Here is a 16649-nt window from a genome sequence, read left to right as displayed (position 1 = left end):
GAGGCGACTACAATGATGGATACAGTGTTCTCGTTACATCCTGATGACGTGAACAACAACTACATCGGCCAGGTGTTAACCAGAGCTGAGGAAGCTCGGCAGTTAGCTCGACTCCGTACGCTGCAGGCTGAAGAAAACGATCGCCAAAGGTATGATGCGATGCACTGCCCTGTTGTCTACCAGCCTGGTAACCTCGTCTGGATCTTCACTCCTGTTTGGAAGGTTGGTCTCTGTGAGAAGCTCCTCAGGCGCTACTTTGGACCTTATAAGGTTGTAAGACAGTTGCCTGATGTTACTTATGAAGTTGAAGATTTCAACCCCGAAAAAAGACTACGAAAGATCAGAGATACGGCCGACATCCTTCGAATGAGGCCCTACAAGGATCCTGCCATCCAGGGCAAATTCGAAGCTCCAGCGACAGGCAACAAGAGGGAAAGTGACAAAGAGTTAAGTGGCAAAAGAAGTTCTAAGAAGATCACCACCAGGGTGAGCATCAGTCATTGGGCATCGAAGTACGTAGGACTGATGACTCGTTCCCAGACTAGGAGGACGTAACACTGAGACACTGTTCTCTTAAGGAGGGAGCAATGTCACAGTAGAAGCTGAGTAGCACTGTGGTGTAGTGGTTGTGATACTAAACTGTTGAATGGAGGGTGTGAGTTCAAAGCTCAGCTGGACTGTACAATTTTTATTTCTATATTCGGTTCGAGTACATTTTAGAAGTATCCACAAATGTCAAGAATCATTGTACTGGAATATTCTGTAGCTGTATATATACTGTATGTGTTCTGGCCATAGGCAGTTCACTCTGCACTCTTGTACGTGCAAGTGCTGAATACTGAATAAAGATTCATTAAGTGAAGTTAGTGTTTATCATTCATCTAATTACACCTTCTTCTATGTGACAGTATTATTTCACTGGTACAGGGTGGTGCACAAAAAATCGGCTCTGAGTATTTGACTGCTCATTGTCGATTACCAATCATCATCTATTGTTTCGAAGTTGTTTGCATTAGCTTATTTTTTATTTCTTCATTGTCTAATTATTACATGTTCATCTGTTCTGCTTGTAGCTGTCAACAACTCATGCGTAATTGGCGAGCAGTCTGTACTCGGGGGTTGTTTTTCATGTGCCACCTTAATCCCTGCAATCAGCCACATAACACTACAGTTTGCTAAACGAGATGTTTTGCAGAATTACGAAAATTATGAGTGTGTGAGAATTCTGTTATGAATAAAAACTCTGTACTCCATGGGGGAGGCAAATGCCCCTCTTGGTGCCTTCCATCTTCATTCAGCTATGCTACTAATTTTCAGTTTTTCATAAGAACCGTATACCAAGCACAATGAATGGTCAACTAGTAAAAATGAATGGTTCCCAAAAAAACAGTGATCACCAGTGAAATAGTTCCCAAGGATGAATGACTTTGCCCATCTCTATTCTCGAAACAGGTTTTGCTCAGCATGAATAAAATACACTCCTGGAAATGGAAAAAAGAACACATTGACACCGGTGTGTCAGACCCACCATACTTGCTCCGGACACTGCGAGAGGGCTGTACAAGCAATGATCACACGCACGGCACAGCGGACACACCAGGAACCGCGGTGTTGGCCGTCGAATGGCGCTAGCTGCGCAGCATTTGTGCACCGCCGCCGTCAGTGTCAGCCAGTTTGCGTGGCATACGGAGCTCCATCGCAGTTTTTAACACTGGTAGCACGCCGCGACAGCGTGGACGTGAACCGTATGAGCAGTTGACGGATTTTGAGCGAGGGCGTATAGTGGGCATGCGGGAGGCCGGGTGGACATACCGCTGAATTGCTCAACACGTGGGGCTTGAGGTCTCCACAGTACATCGATGTTGTCGCCAGTGGTCGGCGGAAGGTGCACATGCCCGTCGACCTGGGACCGGACCGCAGCGACGCACGGATGCACGCCAAGACCGTAGGATCCTACGCAGTGCCGTAGGGGACCGCACCGCCACTTCCCAGCAAATTAGGGACACTGTTGCTCCTGGGGTATCGGCGAGGACCATTCGCAACCGTTTCCATGAAGCTGGGCTACGGTCCCGCACACCGTTAGGCCGTCTTCCGCTCACGCCCTAACATCGTGCAGCCCGCCTCCAGTGGTGTCGCGACAGGCGTGAATGGAGGGACGAATGGAGACGTGTCGTCTTCAGCGATGAGAGTCGCTTCTGCCTTGGTGCCAATGATGGTCGTATGCGTGTTTGGCGCCGTGCAAGTGAGCGCCACAATCAGGACTGCATACGTCCGAGGCACACAGGGCCAACACCCGGCATCATGGTGTGGGGAGCGATCTCCTACACTGGCTGTACACCACTGGTGATCGTCGAGGGGACACTGAATAGTGCACGGTACATCCAAACCGTCATCGAACCCATCGTTCTACCATTCCTAGACCGGCAAGGGAACTTGCTGTTCCAACAGGACAATGCACGTCCGCATGTATCCCGTGCCACCCAACGTGCTCTAGAAGGTGTAAGTCAACTACCCTGGCCAGCAAGATCTCCGGATCTGTCCCCCATTGAGCATGTTTGGGACTGGATGAAGCGTCGTCTCACGCGGTCTGCATGTCCAGCACGAACGCTGGTCCAACTGAGGCGCCAGGTGGAAATGGCATGGCAAGCCGTTCCACAGGACTACATCCAGCATCTCTACGATCGTCTCCATGGGAGAATAGCAGCCTGCATTGCTGCGAAAGGTGGATATACACTGTACTAGTGCCGACATTGTGCATGCTCTGTTGCCTGTGTCTATCTGCCTGTGGTTCTGTCAGTGTGATCGTGTGATGTATCTGACCCCAGGAATGTGTCAATAAAGTTTCCCCTTCCTGGAACAATGACTTCACGGTGTTCTTATTTCAATTTCCAGGAGTGTATGTAACCAGCGCTATTTTTAAACTAAAAACATTTGAGCTATGCAAAGTGAATGACGGTGTCAACTAGCGCTCCAAGAGGCCAGACGCTGAAACACACTAAATATGGTTCAACAAAGGTGTCACGATGATCACAATAATCATCAACAATCATGAAACTGCTTTTTGCGCAGTAGAGACAGTTTGGTAATGGTTGTGATGGTCTTCATCCGAACAAACGTATTTACTCCCATCAGCGACCATGCCAAGTAGAGCTTGGCAGCAGCAGGAGATACAGCACGATTTGTTCCATTTACCGGTTCAGATTCGCTGAGCAGAGTGCTCTGGTGTCAAGAAACTTAACCACATAATATTTGTAAACACTACTGGATGGCCAACATCATGCTAGTGACATTTTTCCTCCACAAACAGTTTTTCATAATGCATAAATTGCAGAAAAATTATGAATATGTTGACACAAAATCAGGTGCAAATTAACATTGTGGGGATACGAAATTTGATGGGACCAATAAAAAATATAAACAGTGCAAAAATGTTAATTGCAGGAACATAAAAGCGGAGATATATTGTATTTTCATTGACACTGTGACCCAATAAATTGTGTCTCTCTTACAGCCATGTATTTTCTTGTGTTCCTAATTAGAAGACAAGTGTCAGCTTTGAGGGTTGAATTTTCATGTGTTTTGGACTCTGTGGTTTTTCTGCCATTTGCCTCTTTCATGCAGGCTTTATTCTAGTCTCTTCTGCAGTGCAACAACAGCAGGCGCATACAGTTGTGTTGGAAAGTTGTTGCCTATGTTGACCCAGGTTCAGTTGCCAGTTGTTCACCTGCCACTATTCCTCCCTTGCAGAAATCCATGAAAAACTGAGGTGCTTACGAGAAGCAGTTTTGCCAACATTTCGTGATATTCCAGGTGGTTGAGACTGAGACTTGTTATGCTCTTTTCTTATTTTACCCTCTCATATGTATCATGTACTCTGCCAGTTAGCGCCATTGCAAGAACCAGTGTTGCTTTCTTTTGATGATATGTGTAATTTGCTGTCCTCTTGTTACCAAAAGTGTACATATGTGATCGCTTTGTGTGTTGATTTCTACCAGCTGTCTGCAAACAGCTGCAGAAAACCTATTGAGCTTGCTCAGCTGATCTCCACATTCTCATCATAAGTGTCGGTTTTTCAAAAATAAGTTTCAGGAGCCTTTTGCAGGCATGATGGTCAGAGACACAGTCATTCATCTGACCCCATATAAGGAGGTGTGTCAGCTTTCCCTACAATTTGAGGTCCTTATCTTAGAAGAGGTTTTGAATATTACACAGTCATTTTAAGTATTCCATGCTGCGGGCCACCTATGAGAGACATTGAGTGATGTTACCACTGTTGATAGCATCCAGCCCTGGGACATAGAGCCTAACCCACTGTGGGAAGAGCAAGTAGCTGCAGTACAAACAAGTCAACTGGGCCAACAGGGACAAACTTATTACCGGTAGCAGGAACAGTGAATGTCACTTCCTGTGTGCCCCTCTTGTTTCATACAGCATGAACGACATACATCAAGCGTTGGTTGGTAAGGCCTTTATAATAAACGGCAGACTCCTGTTCTTGGCTAATTTGCAGCCGACGTGATTTACAATACTTGGTGGTTAGCAAAAGGAGTACTGAAAATGGGTTTAGGTTAGATGTCTTTGCTACTTTATGTTTTTCTGTTGCGGATGTTGTGCATCTCATGTCAAACTAAGTGCCTTACCATGAACTGGATTCCAATTGCCCTGTGGTTTTGGATATATCTGCCCCAGCGTTAGATTGTGCAAACAATTTCGCAGCGCACATTGCCCTCAAACCCTCCATCAGGCCTCACTTATTTTGGGGGCAGCCACTGGTACTGGCTTTATGTGACCAGGTTAAGACAGAGCTGGATTGCTTAACATCATTGGGAATGATTAAACTGATTTCTTCAAGTGAGTGGGCTATGACCTTAATGATTGTAGAGAAGGCATCCAGTCAGCTTTGGTTCTATGGTAACTTCAGGTTCACTGTTACTGCACATAGACACTCACCCCTGTCCCACCCAGAGAGTTTCTCTCAAACTTGGCTGATGTCAATTCTTTTTGAAAATTATCTTGGCCAAAGGCTACCTTCATGATTCCATTGGAAGAGGCATCAGAGAGTTTCTTGTGGCTAATACACCTTTTGGGTTCTGTCAGTATCAACAGCTAATGTTTGGCATCGTTAGTGACCTGCCATCTTTCAACTGTTTTTAGAACAAGTTACGATGATAGTTCCTCATTGCATTAATGATCATGATGATATTGTCATGACAGGTGCCACAAAGAGGTATCACCTACCTGACTTACATTATTTATTTACTATTGTCAAATGTAATCTCACAAAGTCTCACTTTATCCAGCCTTCCAGTGTTTATTTGGGTCATGAAATTTCCTTGCAGGGCATGTGCTGCATGTAACATGTCACCATCATTAGGGCTTAGTACCGTCCATTTAATCTATGAGAACTTAAGGCTTTCCTCAACAGTGTGGCATACTATAACAAATGTATCCCCAGAGCAGCTTCTATTGCCCAACTCTTGCAACTGTTTCTTTGTACAGTGGTCTGCAGCCTGTGAGCATGCTTTTCTGTAGCTTACGGATAGTATTCACTCTGTAATCTCTTGCAACATTTCAACCCAGCAAACATCTGGTCCTGGTTACCATTGTGTTGCAGTATGAGGTGGGGGGCAACCCTGCCCCATCGCCATTCAGAATTGAAAATACTCATTTTTGCCCAGCAACATTATTCTCAGGTGGAGAAAGAAGGTCTTTCTGTGCCTCCTCCTTCCCCACCTCCTTCTCTCTCTCAGACAGCACCGACAGCGGGGTTTCTTTTCTGCAGCTGGTGCCACCACCTCCCACTGCACTAAACTTATGCTGCTGTCAATGGGGCCAGAAGCCAGGTCTCCATTGCCTCACCTCTCCAGTTGTAATCTTACCCTCCCACAGATCAACATTAAATTTTTGTCTCTTCATTAGTTTCAAAAGCTTTGAGAGGTGTAAGATATACAAAAAAACTTTTTTACTTATCTTCATTTTCTCATTGTTGCCTGCAGTCACATTTAGGGGTAGATTCTTGAAGCTAAAATTTCTTTAACTTTATGGGTTCCAGTTGACATAATAATGTTTGAAGATTTGCCTGTCTTACTGATGAATTTTACTTTTTGTCATGTTCTTTCAATATTACACCATCTTTACAATTTCCACTTCTGTAACACCACAAATTACATTGTTATTGGCAGATATAAAAACACATCTGTTTCTATCAGAGGCATGCCCACTATTACTTACATTCTGCGATACTAACAATATTCCAAAGAGTTAACCAAACAAAAAGGTTTAAAAACTTTCTTGACAATAGAAGACGCTTCACCAAGCTATATCATTATTTTATAAATGAATCCAGAAATAAATTTAATAATTAGCATTAGAGTGTGCAATTAATAATATGAATTTTAAATATGCCAGATATTTTGTAATTTCAAATATATCTAAAAGAAGAAGAATTTTAGCTGTATCGATTGTAACAATTTAATTTCTTTGTATACATTTTAGCATGAAATATAATACATTGTATACAAAATCATATGAAATTCTTTTAGTGAAACAGCTGAGATAATTTTAACCTATTCAAGATTTGAAAGTATTTTTTGGCATTGGCTATTTCTATATAAAAAAGGGTAATGTTGGCAGAGGGCGTCCAGTTACACAGTCCACCATTGTTGCTTTCTGTGCAGCTGCAGCTCATTGTGTACTCCGACAACCAGAGGGCTCCTGCCCTCCTGTCACTGGTCCTGTCCAGTGGTCATCCTGGGGTCGGTGGGCAGTGGGGGTGCACTTGTCCCACTCAGTTTCATCTGTACATGCCAGTCCAGGCAGATTGGTAACTTCTGGGACCTTTGAGTGCCTCCCCAGAATTGCCACAACAGCCATGCACATATTTTCTGTCACAACATCATATATGGAGACACCTGGTCTCCCCCCCCCCCCCTTGCTGCCCTCCCACTCACAGAAAAAGGGGTGTAGTAAACGACCGAGCAGTTACTACACCTACAGCCCACATTGGCCATGAGTCAGGCCACTATGGCAAGCATATTCAAACAGCATGCCTACAAGTACCCGAGGTGGCTGTCAGGGACAGCTCAGTCACTGGACACTGTCACCAGGCCCATCGTGATGTACAGCACTACATCATCAACAACAGTGTTTTTATGAGCACGTGCATGGACCTCTGGGTCCTCATGTTGGGGACAATTAAATTACTTTCATTGTATTTTTGTTGATGTCACTCTGTGATCCAATGATTTGTACCTCTTTTAGGGCTTGTGTATCCATGTGTTCCTAGTCAGAACACCAATTACCTTTCCCACCCTTTTGTAATACTAGCATGGTCTACATCTTAAATGACTGTTCTGTTAACAGGATGTTACTCTTTAACTTTCCTTCCTTTCCTTTCCTTCTCACCCTATCGAGCATGTCTCTGCTGATCTGAGGCAAATTTTCCTAACTTTCCTCATTTCCCAAACCTCATCAGTCATTTTCCTTCATCCGTCTTCTTTTCCCTTCAACACTTCTAACAAAAGAAGGAGCCACGGGCTCTGAAAGCTTGCATATTTCCTTAACTTTTGTATGTGTTTCCTCCTGTCACCATTTGGTGAGCAGACTGTTTATCCACCCAATTATATGATTTTCCTATTTCTCAGTTATATCAAGCAACAGTTCTTTGCTCACACAATGAACTAATAAAGATTTTCAAACAAAGGTAGCATATCATCTGAAATTTTTATTTCTGCAACTGGTGAAAGATTTTTTTCCTTTTCTATCATTCATCACATTGTTTAACAAAGTGAGATGATAAAGGAGTTGTTGAGCAGTGGCCTTTGTTAGATGTGTACACACACACACACACACACACACACACACACACACACACACACAAAACCACTGTCTTCAGGGACTGAAATCCAACAGACGTGAGCAGTATCACCTGTGGTGGATACTGAAGTTCAGAAGAGGAGTGAGATGGAGTTTGGAAGGGGGAGGTATAGTGATGTAGGGGTGGGGGAAGATGCAGCAGTGCTGTGCCAAGTTGTTGCTGGTACAGGATGGTGGACTATTAAGTGCAATTTCAGGAGGCTGTGCTACTGGGGGGAAGGAGCAGGGCTGCGAGAGGACAAAAACAGAGAAGGTGAAAGAAAGGGCTATTCAGGTGTTGATAGAATCAAACAATGGAATATCCAGGTTGGAATAATGACTGTATTATGAAAAGAATATGTTGCTACTTATGATATAGCAGAGTGCTGAGTTGCAGAAAGGCACAACAAAAAGACTCAATCAAGCATGCTCTTGCCCAAAAAGGCCTTCATCAGAATAAGACAACACACACACATATATACCAAGCGAGAAAGCGCTGGTAGATAGACACAATAAAAAACACACACACAAATCTCAAGCTTGCGCAACCCATGGTTGCTTCATCAGAAAAGAGGGAAGGAGAGGGAAAGACGAAAGGATGTGGGTTTTAAGGGAGAGGGTAAGGAGTCATTCCAATCCCAGGAGCGGAAAGACTTACCTTAGGGGGAAAAAGGGACAGGTATACACTCACACACACACACACACACACACACACACACACATATCCATCCGCACATACATATGTAAAGGCAAAAAAGGCAAAGAGTTTGGGCAGAGATGTCAGTCGAGGCGGCAGTACAGAGGCAAAGATGTTGAGTGACAGGCCTCAAACTCTGCTAATATGTGCGGATGGATATGTGTGTGTGTGCGAGTGTATGAGCGTATACCTGTCCCTTTTTCCCCCTAAGGTAAGTCTTTCCGCTCCCAGGATTGGAATGACTCCTTACCCTCTCCCTTAAAACCCACATCCTTTCGTCTTTCCCTCTCCTTCCATCTTTCCTGATGAAGCAACCGTGGGTTGCGAAATCTTGAATTTTGTGTGTGTGTTTTTGTTTGTTTGTGTCTCTATCAACATACCAACACTTTCGTTTGGTAAGTTACATCATCTTTGTTTTTAGATATATTTTTCCCACGTGGAATGTTTCCCTCTATTATATTCATAAAAAAAGATGCTGTGACTTACCAAATGGGAAAGTGCTGGTAGATAGACACAATAAAAAATAAAAAACACACAAACAAATATCAAGCCACGGTTACTTCATCAGGAAAGAGGGAAGGAGAGGGAAAGACGAAAGGATGTGGGTTTTAATGGAGAGGCTAAGGAGTCATTCCAATCCCGGGAGCGGAAAGACTTACCTTAGGGGGAAAAAGGGACAGGTATACACTCGCACACACACACATATCCATCCGCACATATACAGACACAAGTCTTTCCACTTCCGGGATTGGAATGACTCCTTACCCTCTCCCATAAAACCCACATCCTTACGTCTTTCCCTCTCCTTCCCTCTTTCCTGATGAAGCATCTGTGAGTTACGAAAGCTTGATATTTGTGTGTGTGTGTTTATGTGTGTTTTTTTTTTTAAATTTTTTATTGTGCCTATCCACCAGCACTTTCCCATTTGGTAAGTCACAGCATCTTTTTTTAATATATTTTTCCCATGTGGAATGCTTCTTATATATATATATATATATATATATATATATATATATATATATATATATATATATATATATATATATATATATGTGTCTGCTTGTGTCTGTATGTGTGGATGGATATGTGCGTGTGTGCAAGTGTATACCTGTCCTTTTTTCCCCCTAAGGTAAGTCTTTCCGCTCCCGGGATTGGAATGACTCCTTACCCTCTCCCTTAAAACCCACTTCCTTTCGTCTTCCCCTCTCCTTCCCTCTTTCCTGACGAGGCAACCATTGGTTGCGAAAGCTAGAATTTTGTGTGTATGTTTGTGTTTGTTTGTGTGTCTATCGACCTGCCAGCGCTTTTGTTTGGTAAGTTTCATCATCTTTCTTTTTAGATATATTTTTCCCACGTGGAATGTTTCCCTCTATTATATATATATATATATATATATATATATATATATATATATATATATATATATATATAAAAAACAAAGATGATGTGACTTACCAAATGAAAGTGCTGGCAGGTCGACAGACACACAAACAAACACAATCATACACACAAAATTCAGACATGTCTGCTTGTGTCTGTATATGTGTGGATGGATATGTGTGTGTGTGTGTGTGTGCGAGTGTATACCCGTCCTTTCTTCCCCCTAAGGTAAGTCTTTCCGCTCCCGGGATTGGAATGACTCCTTACCCTCTCCCTTAAAACCCACATCCTTTTGTCTTTCCCTCTCCTTCCCTCGTTCCTGATGAGGGAACAGTTTGTTGCGAAAGCTTGAATTTTGTGTGTATGTTTGTGTTTGTTTGTGTGTCTGTCGACATGCCAGCACTTTCATTTGGTAAGTCACATCATCTTTGTTTTTAGATATATTTTTCCTACGTGGAATGTTTCCCTCTATTATAACTATATATACATATACACACACACACACACACACACACATATATATATATATATATATATATATATATATATATATATATATATATATATATATATATATAATGATATCAATATAATGGAAGGAAACATTCCACGTGGGAAAAATTATATATATATGTATATATATAATAGAGGGAAACATTCCACGTGGGAAAAATATATCTAAAAACACAGATGATGTGACTTACCGAATGAAAGTGCTGGCAGGTCGATAGACACACAAACAAACACAAACATACACACAAAATTCAAGCTTTCGCAACAAACTGTTGCCTCATCAGGAAAGAAGAGGGAAGGAGAGACGAAAGGATGTGGGTTTTAAGGGAGAGGGTAAGAGGAGTCATTCCAATTCCAGGAGCGGAAAGACTTACCTTAGGAGGAAAAAAGGGACAGGTGTACACTCGCACACACACACACACACACACACACACACACACACACACACACACACACATATCCATCCGCACATACACAGACACAAGGTAAGTCTTTCCGCTCCCGGGATTGGAATGACTCCTTACCCTCTCCCTTAAAACCCACATCCTTTTGTCTTTCCCTCTCCTTCCCTCTTCTTTCCTGATGAGGCAACAGTTTGTTGCGAAAGCTTGAATTTTGTGTATATGTTTGTGTTTGTTTGTGTGTCTATCGACCTGCCAGCACTTTCATTCGGTAAGTCACATCATCTGTGTTTTTATATGTATAGACACACACACACACACACACACACACACACACACAAGGTGGTTGGTAGAGGTAGCACCTTTGCTTGGGGTTGACTCAGTACTGGTCCTCACCACTCCAGGGATGAGCTGAGGAGGTATGCAAGACCTTTGCCTCTGAGGAAGCTACGTCCAAGACCGTCCGTGCGTGGTGAAGAGCCACATCCTACACGAGGTGACCCTGTTAACGCAGAACACGGCAGATCTATAGGAGAAAACCTTGAAAAAAATCTCACATTCCAAATCCCCAATGCGTCTGTACTCGAGTCGAGCCGCAGTGAGGTCAGCATCTGTCCATCTAGAAGGTGCGGCTGTATTATATGCTCCAGGAACTGACAATCCCTGGTTCTAAACACCCAGTGGAAACACTGGACCAAAACTTACAAGCTATCATGATTTGTGAGAGTAATGACAGAATTACCCCAGGTGGTAACCAATCCACTCGTCGACAGACGACAACTGGGTTTTCGGATTCTGGGGAACCCGGGCCATCACGATCAGAGTTCTCAAGCAAACTTCGTCCCAAGGTTCCCATGTACATTGGTACCTTTAACATTCAGACCCTAATTCAACCTGGAAAATTACACAACTTAGTAACAGAGCTAGACCAACAAAAAATTAAGATCTTAGCGTTACAAGAAACTAGATTCACGGATGAAAATACAATAGACTATGGAAACTATCGCATCTTCAAGAGCAAGACTGACAAACGAATTGCCAATGGTACGCCACTCCTGGGCATGGCATTTGCGGTGCACAGAAATATATTAGGCTCAATTAGAGAGGTCTCTTCCATAAATAATCGCCTCATGACCATGCGTATCCAGTGCGCCAACAAGAAATACACATTGATAAATATTCATGCACCCACAAACATAGACAACAAAAAACACCAACTACAAACTGAAAAATTCTGGACTAAACTTGAAGATGTCATGGCCAAAATCCCCCGGGATGATATCAAAATCTTAATGGGAGATTTCAATGCACAAATTGGCAGAGAGAAAGAACACCAAAAAACTGTAGGAAAATATCCAGCACACAGATTCACCAACAGAAACGGACTGAGATTTATTGAACTATGCCAACAAAATAATCTAAAAACAATGTCTACATCTTTGAGAAAAAAACCTAGAAAACAAAAGACCAGGAGGTCCCCCATACAAGAGATCGGCGAATATCAGATTGACCACGTTGCCACCTCCTATTTCGTACAGAAAGAGATCCATGATGTCCAAGTCCGCAGAGGGGCGAACATTGACTCAGACCACTACTTAACACGCATTAAAGTGAAATTCACCCCAAAAAAATTATATCCGAAGAAAACACACATGATGAAATTTGACACACGAACAATCAAAGAAACCAATCTGAAGGAGGAGTGGGAAAAGGAACCAGCTGACTCTTGGGAAAAATTTCGAACAAAAATTAAAAAGAAGGCAAAAGAACTGATCCCATTGAAAAAGAACACAAAACACCCCTGGTGGGACTCTGGATGTGAAAAAGCACTGGAAGAAAGAAAGAAAGCCTTTCTGAAGTATAACAGTAAAAATCCCCAGAAAATCTAGATCACTTCCACAACACCAGAAGACAAGTGGCAAAAACAATCAGACAAGTCAAGAGGAAGTACCTCAAGGAACAGTGTGAGTCTATTGAAGAAAATTTCCGTAACTATAATGTACGAGACTTCTATAAGACCTTTGGTGGGAGAATCAATGGATACGGCTCACGAAATCTATGTTTCAGAAAACCAGATGGAAAACTAGCGCTCACAAATCGGGAAAATTGTGAGGAGCTAGCGAGATACTTTTCCGGACTCCTCAATTGCCCTGAACCTTCTTCAAGATTCCCTCAAGAAACTGCTGTCTACACAAATCCAGAATCCCCACCACCTACACTAGAGGAGATCCAAAGACATATTCATAGACTGAAAAACAACAAGGCATCCGGAGAAGATAATATCACTGCAGAACTACTTAAAAATCTTGGACCAAATTCCCTCAAAGAACTCACTCAAATCATCACAGACATTTGACAGACAGAAAAACTACCAGAAGATTGGAAATGCGCCCTAATTCATCCACTGCATAAAAAGGGAGACATGGCAGATATAAACAACTATCGAGGAATCTCCCTTCTCCAAGTCACTTATAAAATCCTCTCAGCTTGTCTTCTTCAACGAACACAAGAACAACTCGAACACAGTATTGGTAAATACCAAGCTGGCTTTCGCCCTCACCGATCCTGTGCAGAACAAATTTTCAATTTGAAGACAACACTAAAATACAAAGCAGTCAGAAACAGTCCGATCCTTTGTTCCTTTCTTGATTTCGCAAAGGCTTATGATTCAATCGATAGGCAATCTCTCTTTATTATCCTTGAGGAGCTAGGACTCGATCCGAAAACCCTAAACCTTATCAAAGAAACGCTCACAAACACAACTTCTAAGATAAAATTCCTGGGTGAAATATCAGAGCCCTTCCTGATCAAAACCGGCGTCAGGCAAGGTGACGGCTTGTCTCCACTCCTCTTCAACCTTGTCTTAGACAAAGTCATCCGAGAATGGGAAAAAGAACTGAAGAATCAAAATTACTGGCAGCCTATACAACTAGGAAGATCGAAAGATGGTATTAAAATTTCATGCTTGGCATTTCCAGATGACGTGGCCATTCTAGCAGAAAACGAGACCACAGCAATTAAACAGATAGACATTCTCAAAGAATGCGCCGAAAAAGTTGGGCTACAAATTTCCTTCCAAAAAACCAAATTCATCTGCTCAAAATTGAAACTCAAAAACTGACTACAAAATATGGACAAATTGAGAGAGTTCCATTCTTTAAATACTTAGGCGAGGTTCTAGAACCCTCAGGGGGAGAGAAAACTGCACAAAAAGTTCGACTGCAAAAACTGAAAAGAGCATACTGGAAAACCCACAACATCTACAATAAAAAGTGTCTCTCCATTCACTCAAAAATACGACACTACAATACAGTAATCAAGCCCGAAGCACTGTATGCCAGCGAAACACTCACACTCCATAGAAAAGGCGACCTGGAAGGCATCCTGAAAGAGGAACGCAAAATTATCAGAAAGATTCTTGGCCCAAAAAGAACTGAAGATGGATACAGGTTACAGTCTCGGAAAACTACAGAAAAATTATCTAACCTCGCCGCAGACATCCGGAAAAGAAGACTAAAATTTTACGGTCATATCCACAGACTCCCAACACCCATACTCTCCCACAAAATTTTAATATACATTGAAAAATTGAAAACCATACCCTGGATGAAAGAAACCAAAACAGATCTAGCAAATGCACAAATAAATTCTTCAGAAGTTATAAACAGAAATGTATACAGGCAAAAAATCAATAGTTGGAAAGTACAACCCGAGAATGAAGTTTGCAAGAGACAGGGGACAAAATGGACAGAGGAAAGAAAGAGAATTCATGGGGAAAGAATGAGAGAAGTTTGGAGAATTAAAAAATTGAATCGGAAAAGCTTTGCGTGATCCGTATGGGTCCAATCGCACATAATAATAATAATAATAATAATAATAATAATAATATATAGACACAAATGCAACTTACACACACATGATGTCTCTGGCTGCAAAGGCTGTGGGCAGTTTGGTGTCAGCAGCCAGATACTGTGGTCATGTGTGGGGAGGTCAGTATAAGGTGTATGTGAGATTGAGGTAGGATCAGGGAAGGGTATAGAACCTGGTGGTGGACAAGACCTGTGAAAGTTGAGGCCAGGTGCATTTTCGGCCTCAACTTTCACTAGCTGGTGTTCTCCAACTGACTCTGTCTCCATCCCTGCTCTCATTCCAGCTTCACACATGCCTTCAGAGTCAACCCCCCCCCCCCCACTCCCCCCCCCTTCAGCCTTCATACGCACCCCCCCACTCTCCCCCCACCCCCCTCACCCCACCCACAAGACACCTGCATAGCCCTTTCCACTTGTCCGCTTCTGTCCTCTCCCTTTCCTTAGTCCCTAGCACAGCCTTCTGACACAGCATCTAGCAGCCCACTACCCTGTTCCTGTACAAAAGTAAACAATTTTTGGAAATATTGTATAATTGTATAGATAAAAAACCTACTCACCAATCAGTGGCATGAGAAAACACTTTCAAAAGTATATAAATTTGTTAGCTTTTAGAGCTTCTGGCAGAAGGGTTGAAGGGGTAAGAAGAGGCATGAGCACTAGTGAGGTTTAGGAAATGAGGAGAGTTCAGAAGAGTTGCCCAAAACACCAGGTCAGGAAGCTTTACCAGACAGGATGAGAAGGAAAGAAGACAGTTGTGATCTCAGAACCTGTTTTTCCACACATGCCATGTGGATTCTTTGCCCAGACACCAGTTTCTCAAGACTCAGCAGGTGGGAACTGGTGTTTTAATATGCCCTTGGTTCTTGCCACCACCTGGCATTAATTTACATTAATTTCTTCAGCCTCAGCATTGCTTCTAAGCAGCTGTTCCTTCGTTCACTCCCTTTCAGTTTTCTACACCTTTTCATTTTCTGACCTGTCTATTTTGTGTCACCCCCACCATACCACATACAGTGCACTTAACTTTCCATTCTAATTAACCCTTGTATGATGTTTTGTCATTAAGAGTTCAGGTTTTCGAATCCTGCCTGGTGCAGTCCCTAACAATCAGTCTTTCTTTCTCATCCTATCCAGTAAGTCTCCCCCGACCCTGAGTTCTGTGTCTTTTCCAAACTTTCCCCATTTCCTAAACCTCAGTAGTCCTTTTCCTTCACCCCTCTTCCCTGTCCTTCAAGACTTTGGCTAGAAGAAGGAACCAGTGGTTCTGAAAGCTTGCAAATCTCAGTACTTTTATATATGTTTTCTTCTGCTGCCCCTTGATGAGTAGATTTTTTAAGTATCCAAGTTGTCTGATAGCTTACCCAACAGTCTGCTTTCAAATGTGCCCATCAGCTGCTCAACACTATCTTTAATATGGTGAATTGTAATATTTGCTTGATTCATACTGTTATTCCATCCTGGATTTTCCTTTGCTTCAATTCACCACGTAATTTCCTTCTTTCCACATTTCTTTTAAGTTTCAGCAATGAAATAAGTAATCAACAGACATTCTAATTTTTAAAGAAAATGCCATCACTTTCGGATGCAATTTGAAATATTTCTTGTACTGTCTATAAAAGTCAACACCATAATTGTTCATTTCAGGAAAACTTGTATCTTATCTATCATGAATCTATAGATTTCTGCAGGCGACTCACACAAATTCATTTTTGCACTCTTTTTGATTATTATGTTATTTAAAATTAACCTGATTCTGCTTATCTTCCAGGTTTTTGACTATGTTGCATTGCAGTGGCTATCCCTTGGACGTATATGTGGAAGAGCAGGTCTTCAGCAGTTCAATTCAACAGGAAATCGAATGAGGATCCTTTTCAGATCGGATGATGCTACAAACGGTGATGGCTTTAAGGTACTATATACATGTGTGTAACAATT

The 16649-nt window shown here is 42.4% G+C and overlaps 1 protein-coding gene across 1 annotated transcript in view; it reads left to right on the top strand.

The window, feature by feature from the left end:
- Positions 1-16649, top strand: part of LOC124711575 (cubilin-like) — a gene marked incomplete in the record, with an annotated part of 644865 nt that overhangs the window by 482155 nt on the left and 146061 nt on the right. The window contains 1 exon segment of the mRNA XM_047241722.1: positions 16483-16623. Within this exon segment, the coding sequence (XP_047097678.1) occupies positions 16483-16623 (141 nt within the window).

This window comes from Schistocerca piceifrons, chromosome 8 (genome assembly GCF_021461385.2).
Source record: "Schistocerca piceifrons isolate TAMUIC-IGC-003096 chromosome 8, iqSchPice1.1, whole genome shotgun sequence".
Taxonomy (NCBI): Eukaryota; Metazoa; Arthropoda; class Insecta; order Orthoptera; family Acrididae; genus Schistocerca; species Schistocerca piceifrons.
This window is presented reverse-complemented; position numbering and strand designations above follow the sequence as displayed.